The sequence below is a fragment of the Metopolophium dirhodum genome, chromosome 1, assembly GCF_019925205.1.
Source record: "Metopolophium dirhodum isolate CAU chromosome 1, ASM1992520v1, whole genome shotgun sequence".
Taxonomy (NCBI): domain Eukaryota; kingdom Metazoa; phylum Arthropoda; class Insecta; order Hemiptera; family Aphididae; genus Metopolophium; species Metopolophium dirhodum.
The window spans coordinates 145,309,815-145,329,244 of record NC_083560.1 but is presented as its reverse complement, the minus strand read 5'-3'; the positions used below and the strand labels follow the sequence as shown (position 1 = coordinate 145,329,244).

Sequence of the window (19,430 nt, the reverse complement as noted above, 5' to 3'; positions counted from 1 at the left end):
AATATTATTTCCTGTACTTTCTTCAATTGATATATAATGTATACGTTTAATTATTTTTTCTTTTGATATATTTTTCACATCATTTGGTAAACAAGTTACATATTTTAGTAAATATTCAATACCTTCAGGAGTATCAATATGGTTTTCCATAATTATTTTAAACAAATGAAGAATACCAAGTTTTTCGTTTTTAAAATTATTATTTCCAGCTCTTTCCTGTGCAGAAATAAACTGTAAATTATCTATAACTTGGTTTACATTACTAATATAACGATATTCAATATGATTTTCTGTGTATTTCTTTAAACCCTCCCCTATTTGATTATCTTCAGCTAATATTTCATTATTTTCTTTCTTTTCCATAATTTCATTATCATCATTATTTTCTTTCTTTTTATTAATTTTTTTATTATTTTTTTTATTATCAGTAGTTTCTTTCTTTTTATTATCCGTAGTTTCTTCATCATTTTCATTCGTTTTAATTCCATTCATTTCTCTCCAAATGTTTTTAATCATATCATTATATTTTTCACCACGACTTGATTTAGCTCTTTTCGTTGAAGGATCATTGTTTTGATATATAGAATTAGTTTCAATTAATATATTTTTATAAATATTAAAATCATCATCTGTATAAAATTTCGGATTGGTAGTATCTACATGAGTTAATAATCTCCACAAACCTAGAGTTCCTGTATATGTTTTTCCATTTAAAATTATATTATCATTTTCAAAATTTATTTTATCTTTTCCAATCATATGAATATCATCTTCTTTATTATAATATATTCCAAAAGAATTAGTATCTTTTACAGTTGGTAAATATCTTGTCGAAATAGCACCTAAGTTTATAACATTTTTAGGTAATGGAGAATTACTTGTTGATTTTTGACTAGAATATTTTGGAGTTCCAAAAGTCTCTTCTGAACTTGTTAATCTTTTTAATTCTGGATTTCTAGGTTGATAATAATAGGGTTTATTTAATTTTTGAATGTCTCCTTCAGTTTTAATAGCAACATCTTTAACTGCATTCATTGTTGTATTAACATTTGTTAATGCGTTTATTATTGGTCCAAACTTTTTTTGTTGTTCTTCAATTACATGTTTTTGTTTTACAACTGTATTTCTAAATCTACCCTGTAAATCTTTTTTAAGATTAATTATTTTATTTACATCTGTAGATTTTAATTGTTTTTTTTCTTTTTTAATATTATCTTCATCTTCACCTTCATCATTTTTTTTTATAATAACAGTCTCTTTTTCATTAGGTTTTAATAATACATCTTTAAACCTATTTTGTAATTTTTTTTTCTTATTAATTATTGTCTGAATCTTTACATCTGATGTGTTTTTTAAATTATTTCCTACCTTGGAATTGTTTTGTGTTTGATCTTCAAATGTAACATTTTTTTTAATTTTTTTTTTTAATTCTTTTTGAATTTGTTTAATATCCATTTATTATACAAAATAAAAATAAAACATAATCATTCATCGATTTATAAAATTGTATTACCTTTACTGTCATAGATTAAATTTTTTATCAAGTCTATTGTTATGAAACCATATGATTTTGTTTTACTTTTTTTATCATATTTTTTACAATAAGTTCTATTAATTTCTTTAAATTTTTCTAAAGGTACATCTTCACTAATCAAATCGGACCATATTTTTTCAATATAATAATTTGATTGATTAAAAACAATTAAAACATTCAAATTATTTCTTATTGTTTTTATATCTACTGAAGTATAACTTTGTGTTAAATAAATAACACTAATATTCTTTGATCTTGATCTTATAAAATATTCAATTATCATGTCTTGTTTTTCTTTTAGAAAATCATCAAAAATCACTAAACTATTTTCTTCACAATCATCTACAGATATTATTTCATTATTAGAAAAATGTGTGTTTATAGAAGGTATATCATCAAATATTTTTTTAATATATTTATAGGCTGGTTGATCAATATTTTTTGTAAAAATATATAGATTTAAATAAGGAATCCAATAATTTATAATCAGATTATACAACAAGTTTGTTTTACCACAACCAGATGGTCCTATAATTAAAACACGTGAAGGTAATTCAAATAAAGATTTTTTTTTATTTTCATCTTCAATAAAAAATTTTACTTTTACTTTATCCATTTATTTAAAAAAAAATATATATTTGGTAATATAAATAAGAAAATGGAAAATATTTTAAATAAATATGATAATTATATAATAAATAGCCAATATGAAAGTTATATACCTCAAATCACAACAGAATTAAATAAACCAAACCGAAATACAATAGTTATAGTAGATGGTAAAGATAAATTTCTGAATGTTAAAAATTCAAAACTTTATTTATTACTTGAATATGTACAAGAAGATGGTACTAAATATCCAGCAAAATCTAATGTTATGTTATCTGATAATGGTGGAGCATTTTTGTTTCAAAAAATTACAATTAAATTAAATAATAAAATTATAGATGAAAGTGAGAATACTGGAAGACTAAGTACAGTAAAAGGTTATATGAGTTATGCTGTTGATGGAAATGGTCCTACACAAAATTCAGGATTTCAATCTACATCTGAAGGGGGAGGAAGTGTCGAACTCATCATTCCTTTATCACACTTAGGTTTAGGGTCAATGAAAGATATAAAACAAATTTACAATGCTAGATTTGAAATAATTTTTACAAGAAACACTGATGATGATGCATTGATTCTAGAAACAAACACTGAAGCTACAGCAGAGTCAAAAAATGTTAAAGCAAAACGTGGTAAAGTTAATATTTTAGAATTAAAAGTTCAAATGCAAACAATAGAATATGATGAAATAACAAAAATTCAAATAGTTGATGAATTAATTAAGAAACCGTTTATTTTAGATTTTAAAAAATGGCAATGTATTGAAATCAGAAATCTTACTGGAAAAAATATAAGATGCGATTTATCACCTAATTATCGAAACAATGAACATCCATTTTTTGGTGTTGTTTATTTTCAAAAAAATAAACTAGACAATCAAGATAGTAATGCTGCTTTTTTTGATGATTGTAATGTTGTAAATTATTCTTTTAAAGTTAATGGAAAAAAATATCCTAATGAATTGCAAAATCTTGATTTTAATGATATGAAATTTTGTCAAGCATATGAAGATCATATGAGTTATAAAAAAACCTATTATAAATCACATGAAGAAAATCCATTAATGTATTTAGATAAACAAATGTTTAAAAAGAGACCATTTTTTGTTGTTAACATGAGTAGACATCAAAGTCAAATTGCGGTCACCAACTGTACACTAATTTTAAACGTAGATTTCAGTAAAAATTTACCTGAGAACACAATTTGTTATGTTTGTTTAATTTCTAGTGCAGTGTATACGTTTGATATTGAAAGAGGAATAGTTGATGAAAGTTTTTAAAAAAAATCGTTCCATACTTTAATTTTTCAAGATATTTTATCTTGAAAAAAAAGTTGCCCTCGGAATTCCAAGGGCAACTTTTCATATTTATTTTTTGATTAGATCAAGAACACCAATAAATTCTTCATCAAAATTAACAATATTACCTTTCAAATCTAAAATATAAATTTTTATCTTTTGAAATCGATTTTTACTCACTGGTCTATATATCATTTTATGAGGTTTAATCAAAGCACTATTAGAATTATATTGAAATAAAAATAAAACTTCATCATAATGAGATAGCTCATCAATATGATGTGTAATAGATTCTTCAATTATATTACAATGTACTTCTAATATTTTGTTGTTATTATTTAATGATGAATTTTCTCCATAATGTGTATGTATTGTATCATTCAATCCTAAACTTAAATTTAAATCTTTATCAAATGAAAAATAATCTTTTGTTGTTATTTTAATACAATCACTATTATTTTCAAACTTCATAATCGAATTGAATAAGATATTTATAGTACGCGAGGTGAAAAGTGAGCCGCGATCGTCGCGCGCCAAGCGGCTATTTTTCGTCAGGGTTACTCCGCCTATTCTTACTGTTTTCCCGCCTATAAAGTAATTTCAAACGACGTAATGTAGATTTTTTTAATAAATTATAATAAAAAATAAAAATAAAATACAAATAACACAAGTAATACATAAAATACAAATAACACGATTAATACATATTATAATACATTTTTTTTTAATTAATCATATCGTCTTCATCATCGTCTTCGTCAGTAGAACTGTCGCCGGGATTAATTGTCATTATAATAGGCTCCAAAATTTCATCTCTTAATCCTTCTTTCACCAAATCGTCTTCTTGAATTTTATCGCAGTGGTCGCCACATTTTGCCCAATCTTCTGCTGTGACTGCATCTAAAGCACTATTTACTAACACTTCTATATCTGCCATTTTGAAGGTGTTATTTTTTTCCGCGACTTTACCCTTAACTTGCGCCCAGATTAATTCGATTGGGTTATATTGGCAGTGGTAAGGAGGAAGTCTTACCACTTCATGGCCCATTTGAAGTGCAATTTCGTCCAATTTATATTTTTTTTCTTTTGGAATCGTCAATTTGACTTTTTCCCGTAGTTCGCTTAATGTCTCTACTGGAGAAAAGTCTACAGATTTGTCTTGTAACCATTTTTGTACATCTGCCTTTCGAGTATTTGCCTTAGGATATTCTTCTGTTAAGGTAGAATGGTATGAGGCATTGTCCATTACAATTATACAAGGTTCTTCTAAATTGCCCAACATATCTATAAACCATTTTTGAAAAATGGTGGCGTTCATTTGAGAATGATAGTCTGCCTGCGATCCCGACTTGCAACGAAAAACCAGTTTTGAATTTTTGACAAAACCAAATGAAGGTGACCCAGCATGACACACAATAAGCCGACCGCCCTTTCCAATAGGTACTTTTAATCCTTCGGTGTTGTCGGAGTTTTGCCATATGTGTCCTCGCGTATGATTTTGGTTTACCCATGTTTCGTCTAAGTAAACTATTGGCCTTGTATCGTTATTACGTCTGAACTCGTTCATTTTTCTCAAAAACTTAACCCGAGAACAAATAATATCATTTCTTTCCATTAGAAATTTACGCCCATCATTACATTTTTTGTATTTGAAATTTAAACTACGCAAAATATGTCGCACGGACCATTGTGAACCCGAATAATTAATTTTTTCATGCAACGCTCTCAATATTTTTGCACTAGTTGGATACTGACCATTATCATAAAAACTATGAACTGTTCTTCTGACAACTTCATTGTCAAAATCGTCTAAGTTGGTCATAGGTTTGGCACGTTTATAAGATTTCCTTGGAGACTTAAATGAAGAAGGTTCGGCAGCTAGTTGATTTTCACCCACAGTCATTTTTTTCCCTTCAGCACAAACTCGTTTAACACAAGCAAGACTTACGCCACACGCTTCAGCAGTCATTTCACGAGTTTGACGAAAAAAATTACTAATTTCTGGCTTACCTTTGTCACCAGCCAATGTTTTGAAATAATTATAAACATGAAAAATAACTTTCTTCGTTTGAGAATGTGTGTCTTGATATGCCATTTTAAAACTATTTTTGTATACGAGTAATTATTAAAGAAATAATTAAAAATACTATTAACATTCAAACTTTAAAAGCGCGCACTTTAAAAACCAACCATGTAAGAACGCGGGAAATATGATTACAAACGTAGATAATAAACGAATAAAAACACGTGTAAACTCGTATCTCGAATGTCGAATGACTAACCAAACCTTAACAAAATATTGTGGTATGCAACAGCTGCAGCACTACCCCCTACTGCTAAAAGAAAATAAATTGGTCTCCAAAATACAATCAATTGTACAATAAATTACCACCTGCCGTTTTTAAAATGCGCGCCAGCTGTTTCCATTGCACACAAACGTAGAACCCCTGAAACCAGAAAAAATGACCGCTTGACGCGCAACGATCGCGGCTCACTTTTCGCCTCGTGTACTATAAATGATTAATTGAATAATTTCCTTTTAATTCTATTTTACTATTTTCATTAGAAATAATACCTTTTATTTCTTTTAAGAAATCTTGAGTGTAAAATTTTGGATTTTTTTTTCCTATTACCGTATAAGTAATATCTGAGTGTATATACTCAACACCTGATTCTATTTCTTTCCATTTAGGCCATGTTTTATTAATAGGGAACAAACGTCTTATAAAATCAAAACCTAAACAATTTGACAAATATTCATCAAAGCACAGACCGATTGAAGCAGTTATTTTTAATAAATTGTTATTTATAGATTATTATATATTTATAAGATTTATTTTAGGAAAATTAGCCACAAATTTAGTTCCGAATGAATTAAATAAATTTTCAATTTCGCCTATTGAATAAATACCTATAGATATTGTACCTAGTGGGATTTGACCATTTCGACCTAATCTAAATTCACATTCTTTTTCAATATTTATATAATATTCACCATCAATAGGATGATACATTTTTTTCTCACTTGTCATTGAAAAATCAATTTCACTGTTTTCGAAACCTAAATATTTTTTTAATTTTTCATCTAATTTATATTAACAAGGAGATTTAATTGTAATTCTATTAGTTTCATCAGAAAATGATATAATAAGTGGTTCTATTTCTTTATTCAATTGTTCAATACTATATCTACCTGTTTTTATATGTATTATATTCTGTTTAATTTTTATACAACAGTCTGATTCAATATTAATAAAATTGTTGCCTTTCAAAACTATTGAATAGAGACCTAAAAAATGATCACCATCATCATTGTGAATAGTTTTGTTTAAATTAATACAACCCTTTTTAACTTTTATAAATACCATTTATAAAAGTAAATTTATTTTTTATTTAAAATTAAAATCATGTCTTGTTTTCCCATTCTTTAAAATTTTTTCACAATTATAAATAAGATTCAATTTTGTTTCCGAACATGTATTATACCATGTTATTTTGTTTTCTGTAAATTCATTCTTATATCTTTCTGGTAAATTTAACATATATTCATCGTTTAATACAACACTTACTCTTTTTCCAAACTTTGTATCAATCTTTATGAACTTATTTACTGTGTATGGTTTTCCTTGTTCCAAATCATTAAATTTTATAAATGTATATCCATTGTTCATTTTATTTAAAGCATCTTTAAAGTTTTCTATTTCCATTTCTTATTTATATTAGAAAATATAAATTTTTTTATTTTCAATAATTTTTTTAAAAGTTTTCTATTTAAAAAATTTTTTTCAATATAAATATAAAAAATGAACGAAACTATATATTGTCTTAAATGTAAAATTCAAACAAAAAATATTAATGCAACTAAAATTCAAACAGTTAATGGTAGATGGAGAATTTCATCAAAATGTTTCAACTGTAACACAAATAAAAGTAAATTTATAAAAAATCCTACAATTGGACATAATATTTCCAATAAAAAATTAAATGATACAGATAAAATGATATTAGCTAAAGAACTTCATAAACCAGTTAGAAAAAAATTTCCTAAACGAAGAATAATTACTAAAGGTATTGATGATTTATGGGCTGCTGATTTAGTTATAATGAGAAATTATTCTGATGAAAATGAGGGTTATTCTTATATAATAACTGTTATAGATACATTTTCAAAATTTTCTTGGGCTTTAGAACTCAAAAAGAAAGATGGAATTAGTGTTTCAGAAGCATTTCAAAAAATAATAAATCAAGCTATATCACAAAATCATCAAGCACCAAATTTACTTCACACAGATAAAGGTTTGGAATTTGAAAATAAACATTTTAAAAAAGTTTTGCAAGAATATGGAATTAAAATGTATCACACCCAAAATGAAGAAAAATCGTCAATTATTGAAAGATTTAATAGGACTTTAAACAAAAAAATGAGATTACAATTTGAAGTTACAAATTCTAAAAAATGGATTAAAATTTTAAAAAGTTTAATATATGAATATAATTTCAAAGACATACATCGATCTATTGGTATGAGCCCTTGTGAAGTAAATAAATCTAACGAAGATGTTGTTTTTCACAAATTATATTCATCAAAAAACGAACCAAAACCAAAAATTAAATTTAGTGTAGGTGATAGAGTAAGAATACCAGCTTATAAAAAAACATTTGATAATAAATATATTAAAAATTGGACAACAGAAATATTTATAGTTAATGAAATTTTATACACACATCCTATTACTTATAAAATTATAGATTTAAACAATGAAGAGATTGAAGGGAGTTTTTATAACGAAGAGTTACAAAAAACAATATTTTAAATGATATTTTTTAATAGAAATTATTTTTATTAAAAAAATGAATGTAAAAAAAATAATAATATTTTCTATAATAAAGAATGGAAGGATTAAATAAAATTGAATCTTTAGTTAAAGAAATTGATATCAATAATAAAATGGATGTATTAAATAAAAAAATATATCCTGCTAAAACTTGTGATAAATGTAATTTAACAATTGGTTCCAAAAGTTGGTCTGCTCATTTGAAATCTATTCGACATCAAAAAAATGATATAGATCAAACAATTTTACCTTGTAGAGTTAATACAAAATATAATGGTGTACCAATTAATCAATATAGACTAAAAAATTTTAATTTTTTGAAAGTAATGCGAAATGAAATAAAAAAAAGTATACAAAAAAAAAATAATAAATGTTATGTGAAATTTTGTGCTTTTGAATACTATGAATATTCTGAGAGTATTAAATATAATCTAAATAAAATTCCAATTGATGGAAATATTTTCATTATTAATCAAGGAGATGATGGTTTTGGAAATGGAAAGCCTTATGTTTCTAAACTATTACATTCACCAACTTGGTTAGAACTTTGTCATATAGCCAATGATCAAATTATTGCAACAGATGATTATAATCACTATTATCTAGACGATATTAAGATTGTTCAAGATTTAGGAAATATTAAAATGTGTGAATTTAGTATGGGATCTTAATATTATTTAAATATTATTTTTATTAAAAAATTGAATGTAAAAAAATAATAATATTATCTATAATAAATAATGGATAATAAAAAAATTGAAACAAGTGTTAAAGGAAATGTTAACAATAATAAAATGGATAACAAAACTTGTGAAAAATGTAACTTAACAGTTAGTTACAAAAATTGGTCTAGACATTTGAAATCTATTCGTCATCAAAACAATGATCCAGATCAAACAATTATACCTCGATTTAGAGGAACATACAGAGGTACAACAACAAAAAATGTAAGAACAAAACAAGAGAGAATACCAAAAACAGATAAAACTTGTGATATTTGTAAGCTAACAGTTAAATACAACAGTTGGTCTAAACATTTACAGTCTATTCGTCATCAAAATAATGGTATAAGACCAAGAATATCAAGAGAGATAATACCTAAATCACATAGAGTTTTTAATTTTAATGAAGAAATATTTGAAATAAACAACACGATTCGACCTATTTTAAAAAATGAAGAAACAGCATTTCAAAGTAGATTAAAAACTTATATTATTAAAAATAATATGGGTATTAAAGATATACAAACATTTTTAAATCGTTTAGATAATCCAGTAATAGGACGACTTAAACAAGAATTAAAAATAAAAAAAATAAAACAAACAAATTTAAAAGTAAATATTTGGTTGTATGCTATATATAAGAGAGGTACTAATAAAGAAAATATGGAATATGAGGAAAAAAGTTTTAAAACACCAAATAAAATTTTAACAAAAATTTCTAACTTAAATGATTTTTATACAAATACAAAAATTAAAATTGTAAAAGAAGAAGAAGATTTTATAATGAAGAAATCTCAATGGAGACTTCATGAAATTTTAAGTTTGGGAATAAATATAAATAAATATGTTCCTTTTAAGGGTTCTTCATATATTCCATTACCTAAAAATATTGGAAATAAAAAAGCTATTATAAATGTTCAAAATAAAGATGATAAATGTTTTCTTTGGGCAATACTCTCTGCTTTACATCCTGTTGAAAAAAATGGAGATAGAGTAACTAAATATAAAAAATGGGAACATGAATTTGATAAAGAATTTAAAGATATTGAATTTCCAGTAAAAATCACAGACGTTCCGAAATTTGTTAAAAGAACAAAAGATATTTCTATTAATATGTTTTGTTTAGATAACAAAGTAATTGTACCTTTAGAAACGAATGAAATCGAAAAAACTAATCATATAGATTTATTATATTTGACAGTGGATGATAAGGATAATAAAGGACATTATTGTTGGATTAAAGATTTAGGGAAACTAGTAGGAAGACAAAACACTAAAAATACTAAAAAAAGATTTTACTGTAAAATGTGTTTAAATAGTTTTGGTACAGAAAATATGTTAAATGAACATAAACATTATTGTATTAATAATAAAGCAGCTAAAATAATTCTACCAAAACCCTATAAGAAAACTTTAGAATTTGAAAATTATAATGATTCATTAAGAGTCCCTTTTGTGATTTATGCTGACTTTGAATGTACACTTCAACCAATATATACTTGTCAACCAAATGATACAGAGTCTTTTACAAAATGTTATCAGAAACATATACCTAATAATTTTTGTTATTATATTAAATATAGTAATGGTGATTATAAACCACCTGTAAAATATTCTGGTCCAAACGTAGCTCAAGTATTTTATGAATGTATGAAAAATGAAGAAATAAGTATTTCTGAAATATATGATAAAATAGTTCCTATGAAATCATTGAATGCAGAACAATTAAATAATTATTATAATAAATCTAATAAATGTCATATTTGTGAAAGATATTTATCTGATTTACCTCCACTGGTAGAGAAAAAATTTAAAATAATTAAAGACACTATTGATTATTATAAAAATACTGATGATGTTAAAAATTTTAAATTGTATGAAGATAAACTTAAAATAATTAAAGACACTATTGAATATTATAAAAATACTGATGATGTTAAAAAATTTAAATTGTATGAAGATAAACTTAAAATAATTAAAGACGCTATTGAATATTATAAATTATTAAATATTATAAAATATTGTAAATTTAACAAATTTATTTTGAAACAAAAAAGTAAAATAAAAAATCTTATAAAACAAGTTCTTTGTCCTCAAACGGTTAAATTGTATGAAGATAAACTTAAAATAATTAAAGACACTATTGATTATTATAAAAATACTGATGATGTTAAAAAATTTAAATTGTATGAAGATAAACTTAAAATAATTAAAGACGATATTGAATCTTATAAAAATACTGATGATGTTAAAAAATTTAAACTGTATGAAGATAAACTTAAAAACGAAATAGAAAATAAAAATATGAGAAAAGTTCGGGATCATGACCACTTAACTGGAGAATATAGAGGAGCAGCACATTGTATATGTAATCTTAATTACCAAAATCCTCGTTTTATTCCAATTGTTTTTCATAATCTTTCAGGTTATGATGCCCATCTATTTATAAAAGAATTTGGGAACGATACTGAAAAAATAAAATTGCTCGCAAATAATGAGGAAAAATTTATTTCTTTTTCAAAAATGATATCACGTGTAGTAACTAGGAATGGTAAAGACATAAAATTATCTACAGAATTAAGATTTATAGATTCATTCAAATTTTTATCTAGTTCTTTAGACAAATTAACAAATAATTTAAGAAATGATTCGAAATTAAATTTAAAAAATAAATTTAAAGAACTTAGTAAATATTTTCCTGAAGAACATTTAGATTTAGTTACTAGAAAGTTAGCTTATCCCTATGAGTATATGGATAGTAAAGAAAAATTTAATGAAACATGTTTACCTCCTATTGAAAAATTTTATAGTTCTCTCACTGATAAAAATATAACTAAAAAGGAATATGAAAACTCACAAAAAATTTGGAAAGTGTTTAATATACAAAATATGCGTGAATTCACAAGTTTATATAATATGATTGATGTTTTATTGTTAACAGATATAATAGAAAATTTTAGAGATATTTCTTTAAAAAATTATAAATTAGATCCTATGTGGTATTTTACAATATCAGGATTTGCGTGGAATAGTATGTTAAGAATGACAAAAGTAAAATTAGATTTATTAACAGATGTCGATCAATTGTTGATGTTTGAAAATGGAATAAGAGGTGGTTTATCTCAATGTAGTCAAAGGTATTCAAAAGCAAACAATAAATACATGGGAGATATATTTAAAAAAAAAGAGGAGTCAATATTTTTACAATACTTAGATGCAAATAATCTTTATGGTTGGGCAATGAGTAAATATTTACCTACTGGAGATTTTAAATGGATTGATAATCAGAATGATTTTGATGTAATGAATATTTCTGATAAATCACGTAAAGGTTATATTTTAGAAGTAGATTTAACTTACCCTAAAGATCTTCATGATCTACATTCAGATTTCCCTTTAGCACCGGAAAGACATTTTGATGGTAAACAACTCCCAAAATTATTAACAACTTTGTATGACAAGAAAAAATATATAATACATTATGAAACACTAAAATTATATATTAATTTAGGTTTAAAAATAGAGAAAATTCATAGAGTGTTAGAATTTAGCCAATCTCCTTGGTTAAAAGTGTATATTGATTTTAATACTAATCTTAGATCAGAAGCTAAGAATGAGTTTGAAAAAGAATATTTCAAATTAATGAACAACAGTGTTTATGGACGTAGTATGATGAATGTTCGAAATCATGTTGATATAAGATTATGTTCTAATGCAGTCCAACTAGAAAATTTAATTGCAAAACCAAATTTTGATCGAAGAACAATTTTTACAGAAAATTTAGCTGCAGTACATATGAAAAGATGTAAAATAACTTTCAATCAACCAATATATGTAGGAATGTGTATTTTAGATTTATCTAAAATGTTAATGTATGATTTTTATTATAATATTATAAAGAAAAAATATGGAAATAAAGTTAGATTGTTATATACAGATACAGATTCACTTATATTAGAAATAAAAACTAATGATTTTTATCAAGATATGGAAATTATGTTAGATCATTTTGACACTTCAGATTATCCAAAAGATAATATTTATGGTTTACCTTTAGTTAACAAAAAAGTCTTAGGCAAGTTCAAAGATGAATTGAATGGAAAAATTATGACTGAATTTATAGGTTTAAGATCTAAATTATATTCACATCGAATCTTAGATACTGAAAAAGAAATTAAAAAAGCTAAAGGTGTTAAAAAAAATGTTGTAGAAAATAAAATATGTTTTAATGATTTTGAAAATTGTTTACTAACAAAAAAATCAAACTATATTAAACAAAATTTATTTAGAACTAAGAAACATGATATTTTTACTGTAGAACAAAACAAAAAAGCTTTAAGTGTTTATGATGATAAAAGATTTATTTTAGAAAATGGTATTGATACATTAGCTTGGGGACATTATAAAACAAAAATAGACAGAAATGATTTTGTAGACCATCTCAATACACTAATTAGAAATCAAAATCAAAAAGATTAGAAAAATAGATAATAATAACGCGCACCCTATTTGGGTGCGCGTTAAATATCAATTTCTTTTTAATACATTTTTGCATTTAGATTTTTATTTTAAATAGAACAATTATATTAAAAAATATTTTAATTATTATTGCATTTCGATTTTTATTTTTAATAATTAAGTTTTGCGGAAAATATTTTATTTATTATTGCATTTCAATTTTCTGATCTTTTTGCACATTGTTTTCTTTGTGATCTTTTATTGATATATATGAAGTGAGCCAGAACATACATTTATATACTACTCCTATATTATATATTATGATAATATTATTATGTACTTACCAATTTCGAAGCTCCAAACTACAATTTACGGCAATGCCGTATAATGAATCAACGAATAGGACACTATAGGACACTAAGTATAAAGTATTAACGTACAAAAACTCTCACGAAATCGCAAAATAAAAATGACTTTGCAATTTGCTAATTTGCTATTTTGCTCATTACTGCACAGTGCACACTCGACTCTGCCGAAGCCGAAATGCCGAATGCGCGGCCGCGGGGGAAATGGTAAATAACAATATTCTACTATTCTATTTTTATACACAAAATAATTAAATTAATAACAAAATCATCGATTTCATACCAATATTATCATTGAAATAATGTCAATACATTTGTTTATACTAACTTCAAGTAAATATCGTCTAATAATTAAGATGATAAGCTGTTTATTTTTAATAATTAAATTTAAGATAATAATTTATCAATCAAAGTAAATTAAATTAATTAAAGTAATGAAAGTCATGGATTTTTATCATTAGTTTTAATCTAACCTGGCATAAGTTTAATTAACTGATTAAAGTTCAAAAACAATGAAAATATGTCGTAAAAAATCGTCTTTAAATCATTGATTTTATTATAAAAATGTTGTGGATGATTATGATTTAATTACTTGAATATAATTATTTTAATTAATTAATTGGAATATAATTAATTAGTAAACATTAATGTAATGGGATATTTTTATAATACAATCAAAGTAAATATACTTAAATTCATAATATTCCCTTGGTTTTTATTAAATTTATAATTACTTTTAAACAAATTTTAATGCTACAAATTAATGATACCCAATCTTTAAAACTAAAACTCGTTTTTTTCTGAGTGTAACTAAAAAATTTAAAAATTGTATAAAGTAAAAACAATTTTTTTTTAAATAGATATTTTAAGTTAAAATCTGGACAAAATTAGATAATGAAACGGAAAATAATGATTTTAATTATTTTTTTAAATTTAAAAATATTATTTTTGGCTTGTTGGCAGTGGCGGCTTGTGGTGTTCAAAGTAGATGGTGTGCAATTATTGTAAAAGTTTGTTTTAAAAAAAGATAGTCTGTTTTAAGTATAAATGTAATAAGTTAAATATTTAAATGAATATAAATATATCGATTGTTGGAAACCTTTTCGTTATGTAACTCAATGCCTAAGTAATAAAAATAAAATTAATGACGATAGTTTTAAATTATATAAAAATAATAAAATCACTGATTGGTACATTGGTTATCGAGGTATCTACAAACAAAGTTATAATAATAATTACACGTAATAATAATAATAAAAAAATACATAGTAAAATATAGTATAATATTGGAAAAAATAAATAAATAAAAATTAATGTGATTTTTGAGTTTGAATAGCATCAACAAGTGTATTGATAGCAGGTTTTATTTTCGATGTAGAAATTCTCAATACAGCGTTTAAGTGACCATCGGTTAATCGCGAAGCATATTTGCTTTTCCGATATTTCATTAGGGAAAAAGTTTGTTCACAAATATAAGTGCTCCCAAATATGGTCAACATTTTTTTAGCAAAATATTTTATTTTGCTAAATTTTGTTTCACAGAGACTCGAATAAAACTGAATTAAATTATTACAATCACGAAAAGCGGTTTTAAGAAATTCGTCACTTTGCAACTCAATAATTTCCATTTGTAAACAACTTTCAACGTTATCAATATCAACTACAAACGGGTTCTGAAATAATTAATCATGTCATGTCAGTTAAAAAAGCAAGGTCGAGTATCCATTTTTTATCCGATAATTGGGGAACATTTTTTTCTTTTTCATTCATAAATATATTTATTTCCTCTCTAAGAGTAAAAAAACGTTTTAAAGCTGCACCCCTACTTAACCAACGAACTTCCGTAAAATAAATAACATCACCATATTCAGCTTCAATTTCTTCCAAAAACTGTTGGAATTGTCGATGAGGTAACCCATTTTTTCGTTTATAGTTTATGGTTGATATAACTGTATCCATGACATTTTTCCAAGCCAAGACTTTGCAACATAGTGCCTCTTGGTGTATGATACAATGAAAAACCATGGGCATTTCAAATTTATTATCAATCATTTTAGTCTTAATTCTCCCAACAAAACCTTTATGTATGCCACTCATATTTTTTCCTCCGTCAGTAGTAATACTTATTAATTTTTTCAACGAAAGCCCTAATTTTTCGAATGAATTTTCTTTATTTTTAAATATATCTTCACCTGTTGTAGTGCCTTTTATACTACACATATCTGCTAACTCTTCATAAATATTAAACTCCTTGTCTATACCACGTATAAATATTAAAAGTTGAGCTGTGTCAGAAATATCTGTGCTCTCATCAATAGCTATCGAAAAACAGTCTAATGACGGTATGATATCTTTTAATTGGGAAAATAAATTATTTCCCAATTCCTCAGTTCGCCTCACATACGTTCGAGTCGAAAGACTAATTTCTTCAAATAGTTTTATTTTTTCTGGACATACTTCATTCGTTACAGCTAACATGCACTTTTTAAAAAACTCAATGTCAGTAAAAGGGCGATTGTTTTTTGCCAACATTTCAGCAACTACATAACTTGCTCGTGCAGACGCTTCGTTACGTGTATTTTGGGATTTGAAAATATTTTGCTGGCTACTAAGAGATGTTAAAAAATGTTTTATTTTGTTTTGTCTTAATTCACCAGTTAAGTTTTCAAATTTTGCTTTATGCTCATTGTCGTAATGTCACCTGACGTTGTATTCTTTCATTACTGTTATGGTTTTATTACAAATTAAACATAATAACTTACCACCGTGTTCGATAAAAAAGAAAAGTTCGGTCCAATCTTCTTTAAAAATACTATGCTCATCGTTAATTTTTCGTTTAGGAGCAATAGAGTTACACGTACAAAAATTTGAAACACAGAATTGAGACGATTACACTTCACTAGAAAATCAATTCAGTAATACAAAGTCGTATTTCGTTTTGTATAATAAATTATTATCGATGTTTAACGAAACGTAGATAACGTGTACAATGTTTCTATACATAATATCTATTTTTGTTCAATAATTGTATAACTAACTTCTCGTGAGAAATCCCAATTTTTATCAGCAAAGATAACGTGTTGTATAATATTTTTAAACTAACTATAAATTATTATCACGGGCCGCATAAAATTGCTACGCGGACCGCATGCGGCCCATGGGCCGCGGGTTGCCGACCCCTGGTATATAGTAAGCACCGCGTAATAATTACGTTAATAATAAAACTAGCAGATGCGCTTCCATATTACCTAATATATAACACTAATTTAGGCGGTGTAAATGTGTATATTATATCGTATATTATAGTACGCGCCGCGTAACATTAATAGTAATAGTAATAGCAGATGCGCTGCGTGTGTAACGATCTGTGACTACGTATATAATAATAATAATGATATATTCAATAATAAACATAAATGCTGCAGGGAGCACGTAACCCCGGGCGGCATACATCGATAAAACTAATAGTAGTAATATCAGTAATCCCGGAAAGCCTAATAGTAATAACATCAACGGTACCGCACAACACGTGATAAGGATATGCACGCATTATCCATATTCTAGGAAAAACGAATAATATAATGAGCGTAAAAGATCATGACTTTGTACAAAATATATACTCCTAAAATAACATAATTATACGAATGACGTCTAAAGTTGATCTCAGGAGTACGCAGAGATATACCGTTTTTATACTAAAATGCCATAGGAGGGAGCTATTAAGAATAACCGACGAGGTACGTCGATGGACAAGTGTCCATCAGACGAGCACCAGCAGAGAAACCACCAAGTCAATTATTAAGTCACATCTCGTTTACCAAAAGTTATTAGTTAATTATTTTGGACTTAGAATATTTACGTTAAAATTACAAATAAATATACATAACTCATACATTCAACTTGTTAATTATTTCAAAATACTTCCATTATTGAACTGAAGTAGTTGGTTCGTTACAAAATTGGCGCTGTGGACAGGGTGTCTCAAAAGATACTAAGAAGAAAAGAAAAACATTTTCCATACTACATATTTGTATTATTATTATTTATCAGTACCGCTGGTATATTGTCGTCGTACGGTCGTCTCGCGGAAAATATATTATTACCTTATTATATTTACGTGTTTACAAAAGATTTAGGCAAAAAATGTCTCGTAAAAGTGATCACAAAGTATGTGCTTGGTTGGATGAATTTGAAGAAGACCTAGAATTAGAGGATAGTGATGACTCTGACGCTGATCCCAATTTTGTACCAGGTAATGCATTTGACTTGCGTAATAATAATAGTGAAAATGAAAGTGAAAATGATGATGATTTTGGTGATACCTATAATAATACTAGTTTTTCTTCTGAAAATGAGTTTTACTTGAGTAAAGACGAAAAAACAAAATGGTATAAAAACTCTATTCCCAATAAAACTAAACAACGTGCTCATAACATTATAACTCAGCGCCCTGGTGTCAATGCCGTCGCTAAAAATGCTACAACTATTTTAGATTGCTGGAAACTATTTTTCCCTGACCCTGTGGTCATTGAAATGGTAATATGTACAAATAAATATTTGCTAAAATTACGTGCGAAATATCAACGACCAACTATTATACCAGATACTGATAAAGAAGAAATTGATGCGCTTCTTGGACTACTATACTTAGCAGGATATCTACGCAGTAGTCATGTAAATCTAAAGGATTTATGGTGTGATGAAGGGTTTCGACCGGAATATTTCCGATCAACCATGTCTGAACAGCGATTTTACATTCTACTACGGGCACTCCGATTTGATGACATTGAAACAAGAAATTATAGAAGGACTACAGACAAATTAGCACCAATACGTACTGTTTTTGACGGATTTGTAAAACGTTGTCTTGAATGTTATACCGTCGGTGAAAATTGCACCATCGATGAGATGTTGGAAGGTTTTAGAGGTCGATGTAGTTTTAGGCAATATATACCGAGCAAACCGATTAAATATGGGATAAAGATTCAAGCATTGGTCGACTCTAAAACATATTACACGTCAAATATGGAAGTATACGTTGGCACCCAACCAGATGGACCGTTCAAATGTGATAATAGTCCCTCCAGCATCGTAAAAAGGTTAATTTTTCCAATATCAAAAACGGGACGAAACATAACTATGGACAATTGGTATACCTCCATACCATTGGCCCTTGACTTACTGGAAAATCATAAATTGACTATTGTGGGAACCATCAGGAAAAATAAACGGGAAATTCCGAAATACTTTCTAGATACAAAGAAAAGAGAGGTAAATTCAACTATATTCGGCTATGGGAAAAATATTATTTTATTATCCTACGTTCCACGTAAAAACAAAAATGTTATGCTAATATCTACAATGCACAAAACAGGTTTGATTGATGACAGTTCAGATGCCAAAAAACCCGAAGTGATTTTATACTATAATTCAACAAAACAGGTGTTGATGTTGTGGATGAAAAAAAAGAAGAGTACTCTGTCGCAAGAGTAAGCTGTAGGTGGTCACTTACAGTATTCTTTTCACTAATGAATATTGCCGGTATAAACAGCCAGATAATATATTACGAGAATACAAATAAAGTAATCCCTCGAAGACTTTTTTTGAAAG

At 26.2% G+C, this 19,430-nt stretch overlaps 3 protein-coding genes across 3 annotated transcripts; 1 reads left to right on the top strand and 2 right to left on the bottom strand.

The window, feature by feature from the left end:
* Window positions 1–4,164: 4,164 nt before the first annotated feature.
* On the bottom strand, window positions 4,165–5,535 carry LOC132933145 (uncharacterized). The gene has a single exon (XM_060999465.1). The coding sequence runs from the start codon at window positions 5,533–5,535 to the stop codon at window positions 4,165–4,167; it is 1,371 nt and encodes a 456-aa protein (XP_060855448.1).
* A 9,971-nt stretch (window positions 5,536–15,506) lies between these two features.
* LOC132933144 (general transcription factor II-I repeat domain-containing protein 2-like) lies at window positions 15,507–16,352 on the bottom strand. Its single transcript, XM_060999464.1, has one exon. It carries the CDS (start codon window positions 16,350–16,352, stop codon window positions 15,507–15,509), a length of 846 nt encoding a protein of 281 aa, XP_060855447.1.
* A 1,611-nt stretch (window positions 16,353–17,963) lies between these two features.
* LOC132933143 (piggyBac transposable element-derived protein 4-like) lies at window positions 17,964–19,313 on the top strand. Its single transcript, XM_060999463.1, has one exon. It carries the CDS (start codon window positions 17,964–17,966, stop codon window positions 19,311–19,313), a length of 1,350 nt encoding a protein of 449 aa, XP_060855446.1.
* The last annotated feature ends 117 nt before the right edge of the window (window positions 19,314–19,430 follow it).

What these genes read in the sequence shown, in the direction of transcription:
- LOC132933145 (XM_060999465.1), bottom strand. Translation starts at nt 5,535, where the DNA reads ATGGCATATCAAGACACACATTCTCAAACGAAGAAAGTTATTTTTCAT.
- LOC132933144 (XM_060999464.1), bottom strand. Translation starts at nt 16,352, where the DNA reads ATGTTGGCAAAAAACAATCGCCCTTTTACTGACATTGAGTTTTTTAAA.
- LOC132933143 (XM_060999463.1), top strand. Translation starts at nt 17,964, where the DNA reads ATGTCTCGTAAAAGTGATCACAAAGTATGTGCTTGGTTGGATGAATTT.